The sequence below is a fragment of the Gorilla gorilla genome, chromosome 8 (genome assembly GCF_029281585.2).
Source record: "Gorilla gorilla gorilla isolate KB3781 chromosome 8, NHGRI_mGorGor1-v2.1_pri, whole genome shotgun sequence".
NCBI classification, from domain to species: Eukaryota; Metazoa; Chordata; class Mammalia; order Primates; family Hominidae; genus Gorilla; species Gorilla gorilla.
Genome location: NC_073232.2, coordinates 128,548,671 through 128,572,969, shown reverse-complemented (window position 1 = coordinate 128,572,969; position 24,299 = coordinate 128,548,671). Strand labels below are relative to the sequence as shown.

The 24,299-nt window shown below is 46.2% G+C and overlaps 1 protein-coding gene across 12 annotated transcripts in view; it reads left to right on the top strand.

Annotated features, from left to right (window-relative positions):
* GFRA1 (GDNF family receptor alpha 1) overlaps nt 1-24,299 on the top strand; it is a 211,643-nt gene that overhangs the window by 1,988 nt on the left and 185,356 nt on the right. For all 12 annotated transcript variants that reach the window (XM_063710530.1, XM_055352064.2, XM_063710532.1 and 9 more), the window contains 3 exons: nt 209-497; nt 1,373-1,666; nt 2,905-2,988. In XM_063710530.1, coding sequence (XP_063566600.1) covers nt 458-497; nt 1,373-1,666; nt 2,905-2,988 — 418 coding nt within the window. In that variant the 5' untranslated portion in view covers nt 209-457. The remainder of the gene's footprint in view (nt 1-208; nt 498-1,372; nt 1,667-2,904; nt 2,989-24,299) is intronic.

The following is a 24,299-nucleotide window of genomic DNA, read 5'->3' as shown; positions in this document are numbered from 1 at the left end:
CCCTCTTCAGACCTCTCCAGCCCTCACCCCCATCCCCGTGTCAGCGGCCCCTGGAATACACGCACATGCACTCCGACCTGGGTGGGGGTGGGTCCTCACCCCGGCGTTGGAAATTCCCCAAAGGCGGGAACGGGGGAGGGGAGAGGGTTCTGTGGGGGGAGTCTCCGGCGCTCTCCGCTCTCATCTCAAAGCGCGCCCTCCCTTCCAGGTTGGGTCGGACCTGAACCCCTAAAAGCGGAACCGCCTCCCGCCCTCGCCATCCCGGAGCTGAGTCGCCGGCGGTGGTGGCGGCTGCCAGACCCGGAGTTTCCTCTTTCACTGGATGGAGCTGAACTTTGGGCGGCCAGAGCAGCACAGCTGTCCGGGGATCGCTGCATGCTGAGCTCCCTCGGCAAGACCCAGCGGCGGCTCGGGATTTTTTTGGGGGGGTGGCGGGGACCAGCCCCGCGCCGGCACCATGTTCCTGGCGACCCTGTACTTCGCGCTGCCGCTCTTGGGTAAGTCGAGGCCCGCCGCGGGCGCTTTCTTACCCGCTGAGTCTTTCCTAGGGTCGCTTGCAGCAGCCCACCCCGCCCTCCGCACCAAAATTGGGGCGCGGGTGTGGTGGATGTGGAAGGAAGAAGTTTCGTTTTGGGGAATGGGATCGCGAATCCCCGGGTTAGGGAGGCGGTGGCGGCGCGGCGCTGCCTGAAGCTTTTCGGGCTTGGTTTTGATTTCCTGTGGTTTTTAATGACCCAACTTGGCGGCGGACTAAGAAGCCCTCCAGCCCAGGGCCCTGCACCCCCAGAGAGTCTCTGGGAGCTCGCGGAGCCGCGGCGGGCAGGTGGAGTTGGGGAGCATTGGGGCCGGGAGAGCAAACTTGGAAGAGAAAAGTTTTTCTCGAGTAGCTTCTGGGCGCTCTCCGCCCGGCGGACCGCTGACCACGGCTGGCCTGCCCCGCGCCCAGCGCGCGCCCGGTGCCCATTCCGCCGCCGCACTTCTCCTCGGAAAGCGCCTGAGTTTCAGCCGGGCGGAGCGACTGGCTGGAGCCGGGGGTGGCCCAGGAGCCCGGGTCGTTGCTCAGGCCAGGATGCCCCGGGGCGGAGGGCCGACGTGCGCGGTGGGCAGCGCAGGCTCTGGAGCAAACCCTTGAAGCCCGCGGGCTGAGCCTGCGCCACCCTTCCTTGCGGGCCCGGGAGGAGGAGAGAGGAGCTGGAGTTCCAGGGGGCGGGAAAATGGACTCCCAGATGGTCGAGAGGTGGACCCGTCCCAGAGCAGGGCGCCCCCGAAGGCTGGTCAAGCATCCCTGACCCGGGCGCGCGCCCTCGCCCGGAGCAGGGACGGCCGGGGTCCCCGCCCGCCGCACTCAGGCTCCCTCCCCTCTGCCCCGCAGACTTGCTCCTGTCGGCCGAAGTGAGCGGCGGAGACCGCCTGGATTGCGTGAAAGCCAGTGATCAGTGCCTGAAGGAGCAGAGCTGCAGCACCAAGTACCGCACGCTAAGGCAGTGCGTGGCGGGCAAGGAGACCAACTTCAGCCTGGCATCCGGCCTGGAGGCCAAGGATGAGTGCCGCAGCGCCATGGAGGCCCTGAAGCAGAAGTCGCTCTACAACTGCCGCTGCAAGCGGGGTATGAAGAAGGAGAAGAACTGCCTGCGCATTTACTGGAGCATGTACCAGAGCCTGCAGGGTACGCGTGGAACCTCCCCACCCCACCCCGTGTCCCTCCCCGAAGGCAGGCGGGCCTTTCGTCCCCGGGCCAGCTGATCTCATCCTCCACTCACTTCTCCCCAGCTGCAGAGTGAGGACCTTTCATTGGCCCCCAGGGACAACGGCAGCTGGTGTTTGCTGGGCTGACCAGCATTGTTGGGCCTGTTGTTGGAAAACCCATGAGGAGGTCGGGGGCTGGGGGGAGGGCCACCCCCGGGACCCCGCTGACCTCTCTGAAACCTGGTCGGAGCATGGGAGGAGGATCCCACTAAAGGGCCCCAAGGAACCCACAACTTCTTTCCAAGGAGAGCCAGCCTGGGGCTTTCGCTGGCCTCTCAATAGTAATAGGAAGGCTTGCCCTGCATCTGGTCTGGACTTTCCCCCTGTCTTGTTCCCTTTAACCTGCTCTGATGTAAGATGAAGTATTGTAAAAGGTCCAGGAGAATCCAGTCTATCTTCACCCTCCCCACCTAACGTGATCAAAGGCAGACGTGTGAAAATCCATTTGTCATCTTAGATTAGCTGAGTCTTGAACCAGCTGGTGTGGCTCAACCTTGGTTATCACAGAAGTAGCTCAGGGAGAGAAAGATCCACTGGTCACAACCATCCAGTCCAATGGGAGTGTTTTGGTCCTCGTAAGCCAGAGGGGGCTTATGTTTGTAAACCTAACACAAACATCTTGTGTGTTCATTCTCGACTGAGACTCACACTGGAGATTTGTATTATACAGATTTGACCTGTCAGCGGTCACTTCCTCCAGAGTCTATTAATGAAAACCTGTTTCAGAGGTGGGCTGTTTAATAGCCATGGTACCTGCTTTCCAACCGTATGCCAGGTTTTGGGAGCAAGCAGAAGTAAGGGTCTTTCCTGGGTCACCTTTCTTCCATTGGCTCCTGGAGGCAAGCAGGGCTCGTGACGTCACCGGCTCTTTCCTCTCTGATTTCTGTTCCTTTTGCAAAGAGTGGGAGAGTTTTCTGGCAAGATCGGGTTGGGTTGTTCTCCAATATTTTCATGGCACTCTGGGGAGAACAAGGACAACAAAGGCGGAGGGAATGAAAAGAAATAACCATAGTGAAAGAGATGCATTTGAAATCTTTCAAAGTTTCAGCGTCTTTTTGTTATACAATCATAACATAATTAGAATTCAGATTCAGCAGGAAAAACCTGCTTGAAATATATGTTTTTCTGATCTGAGCCCAATCTTTCTGTTGTTTTCAGGAAATGATCTGCTGGAGGATTCCCCATATGAACCAGTTAACAGCAGATTGTCAGATATATTCCGGGTGGTCCCATTCATATCAGGTAAGCAGATTTATACTTCCATGCTGATGCCTTTGTGTGCTTGAATTCGTTGGCTTGCATTCTCTTTGGCTCTCAAAGAGCGTATAAGTAGATAGTTGAATGGCACAGTGTTTCTGGGAAATTAGAAATAGGATGATGATAATGAAGAGGCATAATGCCTAGAGATGATTGTATGACTTGAAAGTAATTCTAAATGAAGTAATGTGGTGTGGTGGTTTGGAAGAGGTTCGAGGGAGGTGACTTGGTTGAGTTTTTTTTTTTTTTCCACATTAAAATATGATTGGCCATCTCTTGCAAAGGGAGTGCCACTTCTGTCTGTAGGTGGCAATCGTATTCTCTTCTTGCTGCATACCTTACATAGTGCCTCCCTGGAAATGGGATCTGTTCAGATTATGCCACTTTACAAGACGCCCAAAGATAATCTTAGATTGTTGAAAAATTTGGGATGAATTCACTTGTCTGCCTTTGATTTAAAAGATTAAGCTCTGCCATTTGTTAACAATTCTTTTGCTTCTATTTTTTCCTGAGCAAGTGTGTGCATTTATGAGAGAATGTACTCCTGCCCCAATGGCCCTTTTAAATGTAGTCTCGCTTCCCATGGTTTGTTTTGTCTCTCTTTGCAGTTCTACGTGTGGTTTGGAAATGAACTTAGTTTTAGAATTAAGTTTTTTGAAACATCTGCATTCAGACAGCCCATAAATAAGCAAGGCAGTAATTTATCTTTATGACATACAGATTCCAGACTAATGTTGTCTTTATTTATTTACAGTTTAGACATTTTCTCAAGTATATATAGCCACCACAAATTATATGTCTCTCAGTGGTTAAACGTGATGATTAATGTTGAATTTGATTCTATGAGATTATGGTTTGTAACTGGTGAGAGTGTCTCGGTGTTCTAAATGTTTTGTGTTTTTTTGCAGAAAAGCCACAGAATCAAGGGAGTGTATAAATACTGATATTTTATTTGGGTGTGTTATACATGCATTCATCCATTGACCAAACATCCATTGAGAACCTACTGTGTTCTAGCTATTGCGGTTTGGGCAGTGAGCCAGTCATCACCTTGCCTTCATGAATCTTAGAGATAGCCAGGAACTGACATTTATTAAGTCTTATTATTTGCCAAGCAATGTGTTAACAGTGTTACATCATTAACTTAGGTAATCATCAAGTGCTTCCTAGGTATTATTATTTCCATTTTATAGATGATTAAATTGAGGCATAGTGAAGTTAGGGAAACAGCCCCAAATCACAAAAGTCTTAAATGGTAGAACCAGAATTGAAACTCAAATTTGTTTGATTCTAAGCTTTTGTAACATCTACCCTTTGCTACTCAGAGTGTGGTTCTTATACTGGCATCATTGACATTGCCAGGGAATTCATTAGAAATACAGGATCTCATTTGAACTACTGAATCAGAATACACATTTTAACAAGATCCCTGGGCTGGGTGCTTCATATGTACATGAAGCTTGAGAAGCATTTCTCTACATTATTCTGTCTTTTCCTTCAGAGGAAAAGTGTGTGTGTGTGTGTGTGTGTGTGTGCGTGCGTGTGTGTGTGCGTGCGTGCGTGTGTGTGTGCGTGTGTGTGTGTGTGTGCGTGTTAGTCTGTCAGTCTGTTTTGGCATAAGATATAAGGATACGAGTTTAGTATAAGAGGAATTCAAATGTTTCTCTGAGTAATGCCAATAATTTCCACTCCATGTCACTTCTAGTGCTTTCTGTCCCTTTGATCCAGCCAGGACAATGGTTTAAGCAGTGGAGAGATGTACAGACAAACGTATGTGACCACCTAAGCTCTCCTGGGAGCGGATCTGTAGAAACTGGGATGGGGTGTTGCCAGTGGAGTGCTAGGTGCCAGAGGCAAACCTGACCTTCATCCTGCTTTTGAGGGACAATGCCTGTTACCTACTGTCTGCCCTGTGGACTCCTCCTTTGTACTGATGCCTGGAAGGGTATGAACCTCTCCATGGTCATTGATAGTGAGAAAGCAGGCAAGGAAGAAGGGCCATTGGGTTTTAATTTCAGAATTTCTATGAGCAATGGTTTTTGTTTGTTTGTTTGTTTGAGACGAAGACTTGCTTTGCCACCCAGGGCTCAGGCTGGAGTGCAGTGGCATGATCTCGGCACAATGCTACCTTTGCCTCCCGTGTTCAAGTGATTCTCCTGCCTCAGCCTCCCGAGTAGCTGGGATTACCTGCGCCTGCCACCATGCCTGGATAATTTTTGTATGTTTAGTAGAGAAATACATGTCACCATGTTGGCCAGGCTGGTCTTGAACACCTGACCTCAAGAGATCCGCCTGCTTCGGCCTCCCAAACTGCTGGGATTACAGGTGTGAGCCACCATGCCTGGCCGCGATGGAGTTTGTATTATTTTTTTAAAAACTTTTCTTTTTAGAGACAGGATCTTGATCTGTTGCCTAGGCTAGAGTGCAGTGGCCTGATCACAGGTCACTGTTGCCCCAAACTCCTGGGCTCAAGCGATCCTCCTATCTTAGTCTCCCGAGTAGCTGGGACTACAGATATGCCACTACACTGGCTAGCAATGGAGTTTTTTTACACTCATTTTCCCTCTCAGAGTTGCTCTTTCATTTGTATAATGAGGCAATTGGAGTAAATAATCTCTAATCGTTACAGTCCATGGATCTGAGAAAAGGTTGGGCTCATCTCTAGAATTCTTCCACGGTTCTCTTACATCACCTTCTCTACCCTTGCAATCATTTCAACTGTTAAGGAGGCATGGTCATTCTCAGATACCACTGGTTTGTCTGAATTTATGAGTATTGGACATTCTTCTGCACGGGCCAAGTTTCACTTATGCATTCCTTGGATCCCATTCGCAGGCCAGCTTTCTTTTCATAGCAAGTATGATCTGGAGTTTGTGAGCCCTGTCCTGTCTAGAACCCAGAAATCATAATGAATTAGCCAGAGCCAGAAAGGCCTTGTCTAGAGCTCCATTTTCTATCTCAAGGGCATTGGCTTTAGGTTCCAGCACTAATGAGATTTGACCTCTGACAGTGACTGTGTTCCCTAAGTGGGATAGTAAAGCCAAATGGAGACTTGAGAGGCTTTAAGTCATTGAATAATGCATATTATCCAGTTTGGCCTTCGCAGGATGGAAAAGGATGGAGGAAAAGGATGATAAATGTTGCTTTTCATGGTTTGAATCTGAGCTTTCTAGAACATCTCTTCTGTCTTGAAAATTTATCTGAGGAAGCCAGGACAACAGTGTCTCTGCTTTTCACAGATGTGGTAGCAATCAGAGTTTCCATATTTGGATTTCTCTGCCCAACATGAAGAGCATGTTTATCCACATACACTAAGGGTGAGCTGAATCCTCCCAAGGAACAAGACACGTTTGACATTCTTGTGTTTCCATTTTCCTTGGATTCCTCAAACCCACAGTCATTTTAGCCATTGTTTGCTTGCTAACCACATAAAAGGCCTTGCTGAGGTATTATCAGTGGCCCGTTGGGAACAAGGAGAAAAAAAATAAGGTGGAATCTAAAAACCGTCCTGTTTTCAAGCTTGAAATGCAGAAGGGAAACCAAGTAGCCGAGTCAGGAGAGAACTGCAGAGGGAGGGTGGAGGGCTGCTTTCCAGAAACCTGAGAGCGGAAGCCTTTGGCCCCTGGGGCACGATTAAGGGCTTGAGGAGGTGTGTTTCCTGTGGGGTGAGGCTAGTGTGGGTTTTAGGGGCCTGGAACATGAAGTGAGCGGGAGGACACACAGGAAAAAGTGAGCCGGTGCAAGAGGATGTCGGAGGAGAGGCAGGAACACAGAAGTGTCCTAGGATCCCAGAGGGCAGAGCTGTGTGGGCGCTCAGAGGCTCAGAGGCAGAAGCCACCATGCACAATGCACTGTTTAGCATCTGCATCTCTCCCGGCCAAGATCTCTGCTCTTGCAGCTCTGTTCTGCCCCTGCTTTTCTTCCTCAGAAAAGTTCAAGACACAGAAGTAAATAGGGATTTGAAAGGATGATGAACCTGTTGGCAATTTTTTTTTGGACTCTCTGGAGTGGGAGAGCAAAGCAGTGAGAAATTTTGAAAATACAGTGAGTGCTAAGAAAAGCCTGAGGATGGGGAACAGAGGGAGGACAGAAGCACCTCTTTGGCAGCAAGGTTTAAAACTATTGATTGGGAGACTGGATTTTTGTACAGAAGTCAGGAGATGCCAGGCCTTCCTTAAAATACAATCACAGTTGATGATATTGCATGCAAAAATCAAGTGGATAGGTGGTAGGGAAAGAGTAATGTTAGGTTTTGAACATCCTGATTTGCTGGAAGAAAAAGTCCCAGCTTCTGGCGCTCATCATTTTCCTACCAAGTGCTAGGAGTGGCTTTGACCTTTCTGGGAAGCCTTAGGATCTCCAGATTCGTTCCCAAGTAATTGGAAGTGGTCTGCTCCAGGATGAGATGCACCTAAACTCTCTTTTGAGTCTTGCCTCTTTTTTTCTGAGTGATTCTGTGAATAATTAGTCATGTTTAGCATTTCTGTTCAAATGCACCATCATATTTAAGTCATTATTTTTTAAAAAGTTATCACAAAGTCTACATGTTGGAGAAGAGCCTTGTAATATCACCTGCTTTCTTGTCAGGTCATGACGAGAGAAAACCTTGTAAATACCAGCTGTTAGGGGGCGTGGTGGTCCTTTTCTTGCACTCAGCTCTCTAATCCTGGTGTTCCTATATTTGAGAACCCCCATTCGTTTCCTGTTATTTACTCTGGCATATGGTAAACTCCTTAGTGGGCCAGTGAAGGCCCTGCTCTCCATCTTGAAGCCCCACACCCCCTCTCCACTCAAGCTCACTGAGCCAAACAATTCCCCAAGTATTTCATATGCATTCACTTTCCTGTGCCTTTGCACATGGCCTTGCCTTTACTTAGAAAACTTCTATCAGTTCTTTAAGACCAAGATCAAATTTCGCCTCTGAAGGCCTTTGCTGGAATCCCCCCAAACAGGCAATTCTACTCAGGGCTCCCTCATGCTCCATCGTGCTCTTGCCTTTATGGTAGCTATTAATCACAGCATATCGAGAGGACTTATTTATGTGTCTGTTTTTCCCACTGGAAAGTCGGAGACTTGCTTGTTATGCCAGGTGTCAACTCAGCACCAAGCATCTTTCTTGATCCTGGGCCAGCATTCTGTCAATCACGAGTGGTTGAATGTTAGAGAAGAAGGGTCCCTAGAGATCTAGTCCAGTACTCTGTTTTTATAGACTTGAAGCTCAGAGAGGGGAGGGGATTGGACAGAGTCACAGTGCTTGAGGGTGGGCTTGGGGACCTTTGCCAGATCATGGCACTGGTGTAGGGGGAGCCAGTGTTGGTTCCTTTCTGTCTGCATACTCTCTGGACCAGCCTCATTCATTCTGGAGACCTCAGCCACCACTTACATTGATGACTCAGAGCCTTCCTTCCTACTGAAGCCTCTCTTGAGCGCTAAACCAGCATTTCCAGCTGAGTTCTGGACGACTCCATCTGGCGGTGTCTCAGTTAACTCAAACTTAGCATGTCCAGAATGGATCTCACCATCTCTCCTTTGCTCCTTACCCTCTCTCTTCCTGGATCTCCAGTTTTATTTAATAGCATTATTGTCTTCCTAGTGATCTGCACTGTAAGCTGTGGAGTCATCTCCGTCCCTTCCATTGTCTTCAACCCCTTCAGCCTGACCCATCACCAAGTCCTGCTGAAATTACCTGCTGTCTTTTGAATGCTCCCCTCTTTCCACATCATGGATGTAACTGTCTTATCTCTCACTTGAACTCTGCATGGGCTTTCCAGCTGACTTCCCTAGCTTCTCCCAGTCCAACCTGACCTTCTCATTCCCAGGTCTTGTGTACCTTGGTGACTTCCAGTAACACTCTGGCTTCGGTCTTCCTTCACTCTTTTACTAACTGGCTTTTGATCTCGCCCCAGCCACCATGTATCATAGACAAGACAGGTTGAGCAGCTGCCATTCTGCCAGCACTCTGGGCAGCTTCTTCCCTCCATACCTTTGCACCTGCTTGTGCTAGGAGAAAGAACACATGCTCTGGAGTTCCACCAACCTGGGTGAATGAATCCCAGCTCTGCCATTCACCTTATCTTGAGCTCACTGTGCCTCAGGTTCCATGGGTGTAAAATGGGATGATGATAATGCCTACTGTATAGGTTCTTTTGGATTAAAGATGTTATATGTAAAATATCCAGTATAGTGCCTGAAACATACTTGGTCCTCAATAAATCTCAGTCCTTTTTAAAGCTACACTAAGGCGATGTTGGCTTGCTCCTGACTCAAGACTGGGACTCTTTTCAGCAGACCACATTGCCCCATCAGAGAATGATGATTCTATGTCTTGCAAAGGGTAGCAAACCTGAGCCTTCAGGAAGGCTGCTTATAAACTACCTTGGACAAGCAATGAAAAATCTATCCTCTATCCAAAAGGCCCTAGAGCAAAGTCCTGTCTCTTAATCACCCGGCCTGAGGCTTAGCTACCCTGTGGGGAAGGTCTTCCTTATTCCTGCACTGAGTCTCTCCTTTTCCCTTGGACCCCTGTCCTTATGCTCTGTGGTCGGAAGTGAGTTGGTTGCAGCTGGTGATCACCTGGGGTGGGAGCTTTTCCTGTGCTTAAGGATTCTTGTGATCAGCCTTCCCTTCCAAGCTTGGCTGATTCCTATTCCTCTAACCTCTCCCCATAAATCTTTCCAGTACCCTTCATAGCGGCAAGAATTACTGCTCCCTGAGAAGGGCATGCCTTAAACCTAGGAGATGCTTCCGTCTGCAAAGGCTTTGCTAAGTACACTTACATTTCACTTTCACAGACCACTACTTTTGGTTTTTATTCTCTCCCTGTCCTGCCCCTCAGCAATCCATTTTTATTATAGAACAATAGGAAATTGCAAACAGGTAAAAAAGGAAAAGAAATTTCAATCACCCAGCATCCTACCACCCCAAAATAACTGCTGTAAACATGCTAATAGGAGCCTTTTCCAATTTTTCCTATATATATGTAAATATGCATAGATGTGTATGTACATACATGTGTACATATTTTTTTTTACAAAAATGGTGTCATAATCTACATCTACCCTCTGATTACCTGCTTAATGATCTGAAAAACCTATGTCTTTCTGTCTCACTGACCACTTCCTAAAGGCAAGATTTTATTATTTAGATTAAATGTCAACCTCAAGAAGGTCCATGAATACAGGACATGCTAGTATCTGTACACTTGTGGAAAAGACCCAAATGTTCCAGTGAAGGCTGTGAAGGTACAGACAGTTAAATATTTTGCATAGAGTTACTGTAGGTCCTGTTACCAGAAGAAGGGAGATAAAATATCAGTGAGTGACAGATAATTGCATGAACTGAAGATTGTTACAAGGTGCAAATTATTTATAGCCAATATGTCTGTCCTCATTCCTTCTTCTTAGTCCTCTGCAGTATTTCTTTTTGCCATCTCTTGATTTTTCTGCTGTCGAAGCTTGTTCTTTCCAAGGGATGTCCTTTTTGTTTTTTGTTCTCTGGGACACAGTAGCAAATTCTCAAGAAGAGGTATCAAATTGGGGCTTGTTTGGTAAAAGAGTATGGATCCAGGAGTCAGGAGATCTGTGTTCTGCTTCTAGCATCGTTTACCCCTAACTAGCTGGGTGACCTTGGGCCAGTGTCTGCAGGTCCTGAGAGTCATCTGCTCCTTTTGTAATTTGAGGGCAGTGGCCTAGAGTGATCTTTAACATATTAGGTTGGTGCAAAAGTAATTGCTGTTTTTACCATGACTTTTAATATTTTCCTTCCTTTTTGAAGGGCCCGTATATTGAATCTTGCATAGTTATTCAGCAACTATTTTTCTTTCTAGCATTTTATTCATGCCAAGGAAACTTGTGATCTTGGCATATGTCTTTCATGTTCATAACCTTTATAAAGTATGATTTATTCAATGTATACCTTACTTTGAACTAGAATGTATTTAAGGCATCTTATTTGAATACATGGAAGAAGATAAAGTACAAAAGAAAATAAGTAAATGCAGAAAACAGGGGAAAAGAGAAAATGGGAGTAGGAAAGAGAAAATGAAGCCAGGAGTGAGCTCAGTAGACAAATACATGCTACAAAATTATATTTCAATAAATTAAATAATTGGAAGTGCGGCATTTGTTTCACAAAGGGATAAATAAAACCACTGGATTTGTAGAAGCAGTAGGATGTTTGGAGGTCATTCTAGTCCCGTCCCCGTATTTGACTGATAAGAAAGCAGAATTCCATAAATTGATAGGACAATGCAACATAAATTGTCTAGGACAGTGATGACAAGTAAAATTAGGTGTTTGCTTGTAAATGGGTATTTGAAACTCTCCATATCGTGGCATTTCCCCATCTCAGTTCAGTTGTCTTTCACCTGTTCAAATCTGTGCTCCCCCCTTAGGATACTACACTTTATTTTCTTTGTTTCTTTTAGCATGAGAGCCACAGCCATTGACTTTAGTTAAGGAGGTAGTTGTTCATTGTTTTGGAACAAGGGTTAATTAATAGGTCTCTGGCAACAAGAACTAGTGGCTGGAATGTTAATTTTCATATTTCTTGGCACCCTTCAGGGTTGTCTGTAAGGAAAAGTGAGAAATTATTTGTTGCGTTAAGCCCTCAGATTTTTTTTAAAGATAATCTTTCATTCAGAGTTTTTTGTTAAAGGAGCTAACCACTTCCTGTAATTTAGAGACTCAACTAGCTGGGTCAGTGATGAAAATGAATGAGTAATTTGCATAAGAGGCTAATTTATTATGTCTCCTGGGCATTTCTTTCATCTCTCTTTCCATTCTAACTAATGTTCTAAGAGGGTCTATCGCCATATCAGAAATTAGGGGTGAAAGCAGCTATTGTTAACCTTTATTATTATGATTTTTTATCTTCTGTAATCTTTTAACCATTTTCTTTTCATATCCAGGATTTACATAGACAGGGCTGTGGGGTATGTGGAGAGATTTTAGAGGTATACTCTTTTACGATCTTTCTTCAAATAGTAGGCTGTTGTAAAAATAAAAATGACTCAGGATAGCTCTCCAGCCACGGGAGGATTTTCAAAACATATAGAACTATGCAGCCATGGTGGCAGAATTGTTTCTAAATACAAGCTCTCAAAAACATCTTTATAAACATGTATACAGACACATAGGCATACATACATTTGTATATCTGCCTGCTCACATGTGCATATTTTTGTAGAGTGTGTTAAGTGTGGATATGATAAAATATTTTGCCTCAAAAAGATCTTCCTTGACACGTGTTTCAGTTGGTCCTGGCTGTGACAAAGGCAGCTGTGTGTGCGAGTGTGACACAGCTGAGGAAAGGCAAGAGAACAAGCAATTTCTTCGAAAATCAATTGCAATTTACTCCTACTAAATTAGCCGAGGGTCCGCCCCATCCACGCATTAGCATATGACAGACTTTTAATCATTTGGTCAAGTGGCCTATTTTTGGTCAAACTGCAGTTCCCTTTGGAACTCTGCCTATCCCAGAACTGTGTATTCTCCTCATTGAATCCTCAGTCTCTTTAAAGGGGAGGTGAGTGAGCAAAGAGGAGTCCCGCTGGGGAAGCCCCTACCTTGTGTCCCCTTCCCCTGCCGTGTGTCCTGCACTAAGCTGCCTTTTCACAGACTTACGTTCTTCTGGTCCCCCACCATGCTAAAAGGTACGTATTGTGCCCTCTCATTTCTGAGGAGAAAAGCTGGGATCAGAGAGGTTGAGTAACTTTCTTAAGGCCACACAGCTGATACCTGGAAGAGCTCAGATTCACTTCTTGTTCCTGTGACTCCAAAATCTGTGCTCTTTCTACTGTTAGGTGATGAAATTTTAAGCACAGACCAGGATCCTTTATTTAGAAGGCGCTATCTACTCCCTTTTCTCCCTCTTTAATTCCCAGCTTTCTCCTTGTTCTTCCACCCTAAAACACTGTTTGACAAAAGGCCTTTGAAGTTGCAATATACACCACTACCTATTATTTTAATATTTGGACCTGCAGTCTGATGGGTTCTTAATTGACAACCAAAATCCAGAACACGTGTGCTATTAAAACCATTCCTGCGGAACTGCAGAAATATTAACCAAAGAAGCAATTTCTGGATTGTATCTTTTTTCATTTCGGTGTGAGATGGAAGGCTTCTAAAGTGGAGCAGAATGCCTAGGGCCATTTTTTGTCATGTTGTCGTATAAATAGCATTACACAGTGGTTAAAAAAAAAAAAAGGAATACATAGTTTAGTCCCACTTTAAGGTGACCTAATGTGCTATTCATTTGCCTTCCACCATGCTGGTGCCACTTTAGGTCCCTGTGAACTGTGTAAGGAGCACCATGCCAACTGTGATTTCTGTTGTCCTTTGCACATGATTGTTTTGTGTACAGTTAATAATGTATGAAAATAAGTATTGATTGCATTCTTTGTAGGAGAAGGCCAGCAGGTTTCTTAAAGCACATGTTTATGAAATGTTTCATTGATTTCTGTTACTACGCATTTTGAATAAAACACTTGATGAGGAAGATACCAGGAGATCCCTGAATTCCAGAGAGTTCTCAATGGAACCACTATATATATTCTTCTTAGCTTGGGAACGGCAAGTGGCATTTGAATGGCAAAAGAAGTGATCAGGCTGAACATACTCCCAATTCGAAATGGTTGCATTCCCCACGATACTTAAAGAGAAGTAAAAATAATAATTACAGCAGCTGTGAGTTGCAGCGAGCTAGGTGTTTTATATGTCATAACTTGCTTAAGCCTTGTTCAGTTAGAGGTACTCTTAGCCCCATTTGGTTGGTGGATAAGGGAACTGGGGCTCAAGTGAGAAACTTGTCTTGAGGGCACATACTTAATAAGTGGTAGACCCAGCATTCTCATCCAGGAAGGCTGGCTTCAGAACTCATGCAGTAGCACCCATTTCCATGTATATAACATGCATGGGAGAAATAGCCCATGAAAATATCCCATGAAAGTGAAGTGCACGAACTGCATAAAGGATTATTAGATATTTTTTACTGAGTGATACATATGTGGATATATGATGCATATAATATATATAACATATTACATTATATATGTTACATATATTACATATATACATTATATATTACATATTATTTTATTAATTTTATGTTTATTTTATTTAATATATATTATTTTATTAATTAATGTAATATATTATATATTATTTTATTATTATATATTATATATGTTACATTTATACTTATTTTAGAATGAAGAGAAGAAGAGGTAAGTTTTTATAGTCTCTATCAGTTTTCAGTTTTTCAGTATGATAGAATTCCATTTCTGCCAAATTCATTCATCAGATATTTATTAAGAACTTATTATGAGCACAGTGGGAGGCCCAGATGATTCAGAGGTAAATAGGAATTGTCCTCTAAGAATTCCCTTTTTTGCTTTAGAGATGGATATAAACAAGATACATTATGATGTATGAGTAGAACCCATAGAAAGCTCACATATGGCACTATGGTGGGAATAACGGACTGGATGGTGTTGTGGGTCAGAGAAGGCTTGCAAAAGGGGACTTTTAAGCTGGCTTTTGTGGAATGGATAGGAGTTTGGTGAGTAGAGCTGACTGGCGAGAGCATTCCAGGCAGAGGCAACAGCCTGGGCAAAGGCACAGTGTGTCCAGGGTTTGCTGTGGCTGGAGCAGCAGGTATGAGGAGTGGTGTGAGAAGAACTGAGCAGAGAGGCAGGTTTGTCACACTCAGGGGCTTGGCCTTTGTCATCGAAGATGGGAAAGGAAGATGGCTAATTTGTCTCAGCATTGCTGAAATTTTTAGATTGAATCGCATGAAATTGCCATTTTAGTAGGTCAACATGGTAGAATAGCAACAATTTCAAACAGTTCAACTTAATATAGTTTTGTGTCATAAAAGCACACACAGGGGCTCTGGATGCTTCTCGACCAGAGAAGGACATAAGACCTGCTGTGGGTGAGTAACCCCTCATCATAGAAGGCACCTTCTGGGAAAACAAAAAATGAGGCCAGGAGCACTGTGCTATTAGCCTCAGCTCCAGGTGGAAATGGAGCAAGAGCAAGTGTGCGTCAAGTTCAAGCTCCTCCCTTCCAGTTGCACCTTCTTGAGGAGAAAGCATGCACAAGCTCGGAAGGCAAAGGCCAAGTGCACAGAGCCCAGCATTTAGGTGCCGAGGGCAGGGAGGATAGAGGGGCAGGAGTCTCTGAGGCAGGCTGGCTGCATCTCCCTGGGTGGTCCTGGGAAGGTGTGGTGGGGACGGGGTGGGGGGGGGGGGGGTACAGGTAAGCAGAAAGACAGCAGAGCAGACAGGGGCCAGCAGGAATCAATCCAGGAAGCTGGGTCATCCTGAAGGGGCTTGGCTGCTAGGAGGCATTTTGGCTTGTGGTAGGAGAAAGAGGTGGTCTCTGACAACAGTTCATTGGGACCCTGTGGATACTGAGTGGCATGGCTGGTGTTAGGAGGCCACCCCTGGTGGACAGTGGGGATGTGCACAGTATGGGTCCCTGAGAGGATGGCTCCCATCTGCCTTTCTGCAGGGTCCCAGCCCCAACCCCAGCACTGCCCTTTGTCCTGGGCTCAGGGTGGACTTCTGCTCTCTTACTTGGGAGCAGTGGCTCAGGTGTGGATGCCTGGCTCCCTAGGCAGTGTTGTCCTCCTGCCTGGGAGGGATGTGCTGTCCAGCCTTTCTTGGACCTCTGGAACCCTGCTGGGTAGCACCCGTTTGAAGGACTTTGAGGTATGGGCTTGTTTATTCATTTATTTTGTATTCACTGTTTTCTTCCTCTGACTCCCCAGTCTTCTGCCTCGCCTAGCTGTTTTCTGTGCCAAATTCTCAACTCGATTCAGAACATTTTGCAAGAGAATGTCTCAATGAAAACTCAAGTGTTCTAAATGAAGGAAGTTGTGTTAATTGAAAGCAGTGCCCACTCACCCCAGGGAGCACCTGCTTGAGGGGAGAGGATGGGGAGGAAGGGAGGGAGGGCTGGGAGTGCCTATGCAGCTCACAGAGCTGGCTCCTAAGACGCTACTGAACCCTCTCTGTGTGTCCTACCCTGCACCCATGCTGTGTTATGACATTGTTTTTATGACATCAATGGGGCTGGGGTGGGAAGAGGTGGTGCTGCCCTTTTTAGCTGCTGGTGATCCCTGGGAGGAAGGGCAACATGTTCCCAGGGCAGGACCTACCGGGTGGACCCTCTGTATTCATCCCAGAGATAGGGCTGGCAACGGGGAGGGGCAGGGGATGAGGTCATGGTGATCCCAAAAAATATATGTGCTGCAGAGTAGCACGGTGGCAAGGAGCAAAAGCCTTGGAGTTGAGCACACTTGGGTTTGAATTCCATGTTCCAGCACTTAGTAGCTGTGAGACCACAGGTAAATAGTTACTTGCAACGTTCTAGGTCCTGTATGTGTAAATGGGGCCAATAATAGTATCCAGTTCATAAGGTTGCTAGAAGTAACACTTAGGGAATGTTTCATTTGTTTTTCGCCCTCCTGAGCTGTGCAGGAAGCAGGGGTGGGTAGGTGGATGACTGCCAGCGCCTTCCTTTCCTACGCATTCTCACTCCCTTTCTCCTCCTCCCTCAATATATTAGCATGAAACAGGAATAGTAGATGATTTGAGTGCATGCAGATCTCTTCTGCTCTGAAAAGAAAAACAACAATAGCCATACCCGAAATTCCAATTACCAGTCAGTCCAAAACACTGATTTTCTACTCTACACTTAAGCAGTAACTCAGGTTTTTTGCGAACTTACTGTGTGCCAGGGAATGTGCTAGCTGCTGGGGAGATGGTGGTGAGCCAGAAAGTGCAGAGTGCAATGCCATGTAAAGAAGGGGAGAAGGAGAGAGGAAGAGAACGAGGATGCAGGAAGGAAAGTTCTGGAAGGGGATGGCAGAGGCCGGAATGTGGGGATGTGGGGAGTGGATTCCAGGTGAGCTAACACATCAGTGGAAAAGGAAAGGGCGTGTACCCAGCCAGCAGAGAAAATTAATACTGAATATGCTAGTCCTGTGTTGAGTGGATGTGAACATGGTGGAAACCTAGTGTTTTTTTTGTTGTTGTTTTTTTCCTGATGATTCTCAAGAATGTTTAAAAAAATTCAATGTTTGCAAACAAAGTAGAAACAGTTGAAGCATTGTTTTCTATTAGCAGTATAAGATTCACTGGCTACGGGTATTTTTTCCTTCTTGCTTTCCAAATTGTAATTTTAAAAGATGAGGCATTTCATATTCAGGAGTTTCCTTTGTCTGAAATAAATTATTCATTTCTACTCAGTTTCAGAAACAATGAACATAATACTTAATGCATCACAATTAAGCGGGTGCAGCTTCACATAAAATTATGTTCCATGCATTTTGGTGGCAAACAGAGCAGCATATCCTATATCTTGTCGACATTTGTTCCTCATAAGCAAAATATAAAGAAGTCGAAGCCCAGAAATGTGTTTTCTTTCCTCTCATGGTGGAGGGGGGTAACTTTAGACCTAGGCAGCCTTGTTTTTGACATTCCACAGCTGTTGGTGGCTTTGTCAGTCTGTAGAGAAAGTGAACTTACTGCAACTGTCTTGTTCGTGGGGTCAGGTGAGGGTCAGAATTCTTGAGCACCACACATTTATCTCAGTCTTCTTTGTCTGGGTTTGAGATCTGTCTAGAATCCTCTTATGGAAGGGCATTGCCTGGAAATGACTTCCTTTGGGGTTTGGTGGCAGCTGTTTTTTTGAATACTGGCTGGTTGGTCATGTGGCGGTTTTCTGAGGATCTGGCCCTGAGATATTCTTCCTGTGACAAGGTTTCTCTTTAGGAAAATAGGCATTGCCAGCAAGGATCAAGATGTCCGTGGACGTCCACTTTAGTCTTGAAGATTTAGCTATACTGGTTCCCAGGAGCATTTTTTGGGATGCCTCTGACTTAAGTCCCAGCCCTGAGGTCAGAGTGAAAGCTGGCTCTGGTTGCCAAAGGGCAGTTGTCAAAGGACATTAATTGTGAAATGTCTGCTGGCCTCCCATCAGTAGGGCAGGAGATGCTTTCTTTCTTTTTTTCTTCTTCTTCTTTTTTTTTTAATAGAGTCAGGGTCTCACTATGCTGCTTAGGATGGTCTCGAACTTCTGTTTCAAGCAATCCTCCTGCCTTGGCCTCTCAAAGTGTTGGGATTATAGGCATAAGCCACCATGTCTAACCAGGAGATGCTTTCATAGGCTATTTCTTTTTTCTTTTCTTTTCTTTCTTTCTTTTTTTTTTTTTTGACAGAGGCTCTCTTTGTTGCTCAGGCTGGAATGCAGTGGCACGATCTTGGCTCACTGCAGCCTCTGCCTCCCAGGTTCACGAAATTATCCTGCCTCAGCCTCCTGAGTAGCTGGGATTACAGGCACCTGCCACCACACCTAGCTAATTTTTTTTATTTTTAGTAGAGACGGGGTTTCACCATTTTGGCCAGGCTGGTCTCAAACTCCTGACCTCAGGTGATCTGCCTGCTTCGGCCTCCCAAAGTACTGGGATTACAGGCATGAGCCATTGCACCCGGTCTCATAGGCTATTTCATTTAATCTTCATAAAAGCCTGAGTGTTAGCCTTGAGTATGCGTGAGGGGCATTATTCACATTTTGCATAAGAGGAAACCAAAACTCATAGAAGTCCAGTGACCTGCCTAAGGCCACATAGCTAGTTGGTGGCAAATCCTGAATTCAAGCCAAGTTTGTCCAGCTGCAAAGGCCTAGCCCTTTGCATGCTACCCCTGCTTATTGCCTTTTTGATTGTCAAGAACAAAAGTAGCTAGATGCAACATGGATCCTCAGCTACCTCTGGCCTAAGCACCCTTTGTATTTGAACAGAAAAAAAAGTACATGCTTTTTATTTTAGAGAGGCTTAGGAAGAAGGCCCTGGACTTGGCCAGAAGTTTTCCTGGATGCCTCCCTGTCCTTGACCCTGGTTTCTTTCTTATTTTTTTTTTTTTCTCTTGTGAGAGAGAGTCTCACTCTCTCACCCAGGCTGCAGTGCAGTGGTGCGATCTTGGCTCACTGCAACCTCAGCCTCCCAGGTTCACACGATTCTCCTGCCTCAGCCTCCCCAGTAGTGGGACTACAGGCATGCACCCCAACACCTGGCTAATTTTTTTATTTTTAGTAGAGATGGGATTTCACCATGTTGGTCAGGCTGCTTTTGAACTCCTGACTTCAAATGATTCACCCATCTTGGCTTCCTAAAGTGCTGGGTTTACAGGCATGAGCCACCGCAACTGGTCTTGACCCTGGTTTCTGTCCGGTGCCTGCCCTGGCTGACTGGACTCCCTGCAGAGCCCTCCAGGTATCCTGGCGCTCTGTGCTTCCACTTAGGTGTCCATGACCTCCAGTTCTGCAGTTTCTGTGGCATCTCTTGCTCTGGTATTTCCTATGTGGCAAAGGCCCTGGGGAATTGGTGGATGAACTCTGATTTTTGCGATGCCCTCCTTTAGAATAGGTCCATCCAGCTGCCTGCTGGGTAGTCCCATCTAGATATCCTGGCCATAACTCAAACATGGTCTGTATTGAACTTGCTTTCTCTTTTAATCTTGTGGCCTGAGGAAGAGGCACATTAGAACCTTAGGGAGATATTTTTATATTGGCCGGGGGGTGCAGTGCTATAGTAGAAAGGATGTAGATTTGGAGTCAGACTAAGTTTGCATCCTGACTTCATCCTTTCATAACTTAGGCAGGTTGTTTAATACCTTTAAGCCTCAGTTTCCTGATTTGTAAAATGTAGACAGTATCTGCTGTGCCGTGTCATTGTAAGGACTGGATCTGTGTTATGAGACAGCATGTTGAAGCCTTTCCCCCAGTCACAGTGATAGAAGTTCTTAGTTAAAGACGAGAATCTGTTTACTGGCCTCGAGACATTGCACTGCACCTGGGAAGGGCAGGTAGTCCGTGTGCTCGTCCTTCCAGCTTTCCAGGGCGGAAGTGGTGAGGGTGCGTTTCTGACTTCGTGGCTGCTCTCTGGAGACTGCTCAGTATATTTGCACATGCCACCCTGAGATGCATGACCACTGATAGCCTGGTTTGCCTGTAAGACAAAGCAGCCCCACCATGCGGTAGGCGCCAGCTGTATACCTCACTTGGTATCACCTGCAGCCTTGCCTTAGGGTTACTACATTTTCCCACACTTTCTCGCAGCCTGGCGGAGCTGAGGCAGATGCACCTGAGTGTGAGGGCGGCAATTGACCTGTTCCTCCACGTGCCCTGTTCCTACCACCTGAAGGGTAACTTCATTAAGTTCCTACCTGTTCCTACCACGTGAAGGGTAACTTCATTAAGAGAAAGTGCAGTCGAGGTAGATAGAAACAGCCTCTCAGAAATGGCTCTCATGCGGATCCGGCTTGCTGCTCGTATTGTGGGCGAGCCTTGGAGACTGAGGGAAGGTGAGTACTTGTGAGTTCCTAGGCAGAGTGAGTACCCTGCGTTGAATGTAGAATTTTCTTATTAAGAGCAGAACAAAACAGGTTTTTAGATAAGCACTCTGACGTGGGCTGGAAATGCCTGGCAAATATTTACCCTAGATGTAAAACACTGACAAAGTCAAATGTTGTTTAGAAAACCCTAAAATAGAAAACTTTTACTCAGGGTTTTATATTTGGTAATTGTAAAAAAAAAAAAAAAAAAAAAAAAAGAGGCCTATTGTCGTCTGTGTCCTCTAAGCTGGCTTTTACAACATGGAATGACGACAAAGCCTCCTTTGCCCTCCCTCCTGCCCACTTCTGCAACTCTGCCCTTACTCAGCCTCATGACTGCATTCCCAGCCCCTTTTCAGATGTGTACCTCCTCCGCCCATCCAGGTGACTGTGGCGTGTTTTGTTTGGTAAGCCCTGACTCTGGGCCTGGCACCATTTCACCTGCTTCTCCTCTTGAAACTGAGCCTGGGATGCTGGAATTGACAGATTTGCCTCCCCAGCAGCTCCCAGGAGTAAAGGAACTCTACTGGCTGAAGTGTTTAAACTCCTGGAAGGCTGGCATTGGACTTGAGATATCCTTTGTATGCATCAGACACCTGAGTTAGAGTCTCTGAATGTCCCATTATACGTTTTTTGCTAGACCCTTCTGTTCCTCTCTGGTAAAGCAGAGTGTTTGGACCATACCAGTGGTTCTAACCTGGCAACCTCACACATTTTGTGCATCAGTGTCTCGTGGGGGAGGTGTATGATATTCTGATACATCCACCCCCACTCTTACGCCAGATGTGCTGTCTTGGGTGAAAATTGCTGTGCTATGGTGGATGATTTCCCCAGGAACTTTCTGGCTCTGACCTGCCATGTGCTCTTCGGAGCTTTGTCAAGATTCTTTGGATGACTTCTTCCTTTGGTCCATCAACAAATGTCTACTGAGCCAACTTTTGTGGACTGGACATTGTGCTAGGGTCCTAGGGACATTGGCATGGACAGGATGAACTCATGAAACTTATAGTCTAGTACAGGAGGCATATGAATTAAAATGCACGTGTTTTGATAGCAGTCAGTACTCTGAAGAAGAAAACTGACCAATATGATACAGAAGGGAACAGAGGGGAGAAGGGGACCCTTTTACACGTGGAAGTCAGAATGTGCCTCTCTGAGGAGGTGACTTTGAGCTGGGACCTAAATGACAAGGGGGAACTGGCTATTCTGAGCACCTGCTGAAGAGCATTGTGGCAGAGCTCCGAGGACCCCAGGCGGGGCAAGCCTGGTGCATTCCCCAGAAACAGTGGAGCTAGTAAGGTGGGAGCCTGGTCCCTTTTTACCAGTGATTATCTCCTTCCACTGCCCTGTGCAGAGGGGCCAGCAATGGGACCAGGCCACCACCAGGGCTCAGGAGGGAGCTATGGCCAGGGGTCCTGAGGACACCAGGAAGCTTCAAATCCATGGCACCTGCTTTTTGGGTGGTGGGACTCATGAACTGTACCCAGAAAAGTATCTGGCTGCGTTTCACTATCCTAGAATTCTGAGACATGAGCAAAACAGCCATCTGGACCAGAGACTTTGTGCTCGAGTGTGACTTGGAGGGGCCAGCTTTGCCCTGTTGCACTTCGGATGTACGCTTTGAAAATGTAATCCTTAAATGATAGCACTCCTCTAGTGCTAGGCTCATGTTTTATATTGATTTATCTCATTCTTTTAAAAAAGGAAGATAATTATAGAATCCTGATGTTGAAAGAGTCTTTTGTGATCCCCAAGTTCATCATCAAGTCCTTACTTGATGGATGGATAACAGAATTAAAGACCAGAATGGTTGAGGCCTGTGTTAGGAGAAAAAATGGGGCTAGAGTGGGGACTTAGCGCCCTGGGTCCTCTCTCCTTAGTTGACATACGTAGTGTCCACGTAGGACAGGCCCGAAGAATGGCGATGCCCTAGGAGATGAAGGTTCAACCTGTGAACACATCTGTACTATTGTCAGAGAAATTCTTAAAGAATCAGGTCCTTGCCCACTTTTCTGGCCTCATCGAGCCCCATTTCCCATGATGGGTCATAGATCTGAAGACACTCTGCCTTTCTCCTCCCTAGCACACACATCGCTCTTGTTCTGCCTCGAAGCCTTTGCCCTTGCCTTCCCCCGTCATCTGGAATGTTCTCTATGATCTTCACTTAGCTGGCTCCTCTTTGTCATTTTCAACCAGAGGTCTTCCATAAAAAGGAGACCACTTCGCTAAATATCACTCCCTCCTCGTTCATTCTGTATTACATTTCCTGTTTCGTTATCTGCACAGACCCTACCACTGTCCTCAGCTATTTTGTAGATTTACTTGTGTTGTGTGTCTGTTTCTCTAATGTTAGGTTGTGTACAAGCAAGGACACCATCTGGCTTGTTCAATTCTCTGCACTTGGGTAGTTTTCCCAAGAAAACTATGTAGTAGGTGCTGAGTAGACATTTGTTGAATGAATGAATGAATGAACAAATGCATAGTAAGTGAGAGCTAGGTAGGTAGAAGATGCTTACTAAATAGCTATTTGGTGCCCAGCACTTAGTTGAAGCAGGGCAGAGGTGTACAGGTCATGACATGAGGGAGCCTACGGTCTTGCCAGGGAGGTACATCTGTCAGGAGTCTTTCTTTCATGAAGGACAGAAAACTCATCTCAAGCAGACTTGGATGACAAAGAAAATTTGTCAGCACTTAGGACGTATCAGAAGGCCAGAAGTAGGACAGGATTCTGGCAAATTGCTGTTACCAGGACCATGCCTCCTGGACCTCCAGTTCTTGGATGTGCTGTTTGTGTTGGGGGCGACATCCGCAGTGCCAACAGGGTGGGACCTCCCAACAGCGCCACACTCATCTCTTGTGTTCAGAAATGGACCCAAGCAATTGCAGGCCTCACAGCCTCATGTACACCATCCTGGACTGAGTACTTGGCTGTAGAATGGTGACCAAAGTCAGATTGGCCCCTCCCCCATGGAGCTTATAGTCAAGCAGAGGTGAGAGACACAAATACATAGAAAATCCAAGTGTAAAAAGTGATCCCAAAGAGAAGCAGATGATGCTCTGAGCACCGGTGATGAGGCTTAAGGTGGGAAGAATGTTCCAGCAAAGGAAAGGCCAAGGTTGTGTGGGGCGAAGGGGCGGGCCAGAGTGGTCAGTGTGAGATGAGACCGGACATGTCATCTTTAGCTGGTTAGGAACTGGGGGAAGGAGTGGGGCCATGTGGCAGCCCTGGAGCTGGCCTGCAGACTCAGCCTGGATGCCTAAATCTTGGAATTCACCGTGGCAGGAATTGCAGGGTGTGCATGGTTTTCTCAGCCCACTGTCGTCATTGTCACATTTGAGAAGGACCAACTACACCCATCTGGGGAAAAGAGGCCCTTGGAGCATTAGTGCTGGTATGCTAGAGATTTAATTCGCTGCTTTTCAAACAGACCCAATGCTCTTGGGCCAGCCCTTTAACTGCCCCCACCAGCCTCAGTTTTCTCAACTGTGAACTGGGGTTATGGACTTGGTGCAGGCCTACAGGAGTTGACACATAACAAAGTGCTTTGCAAACTCCACAGTTCTAAAGCAAGTCACTTTCGGTTGTTTTGATTTTCCTTCAACTGTGGGAAGAGAATGAATTCAAGATAATTAGAAACAATGAGCCCTAGCACTTTGGAACTGGAAGAAGCCTGAGGGACCTTCTAGTGAAAGTGCAGAAGGTGAGTTGTGACTCGTTGTGGGGCCTGTTGGAGATTTGAAGTTGTCTGGAGATCAGCTGCTTCTCCTCCCTGAGCATCCCCTTCATGCCCTGTAAGGCTCCAGGGAAAGGAACAGCGCTCCCTTTCCCACCTGATTGCATTGAGCCTGGCATGGTGGAGGCGCAGCTCAGGTCTAGTGGGTGCAGGCCTCTATA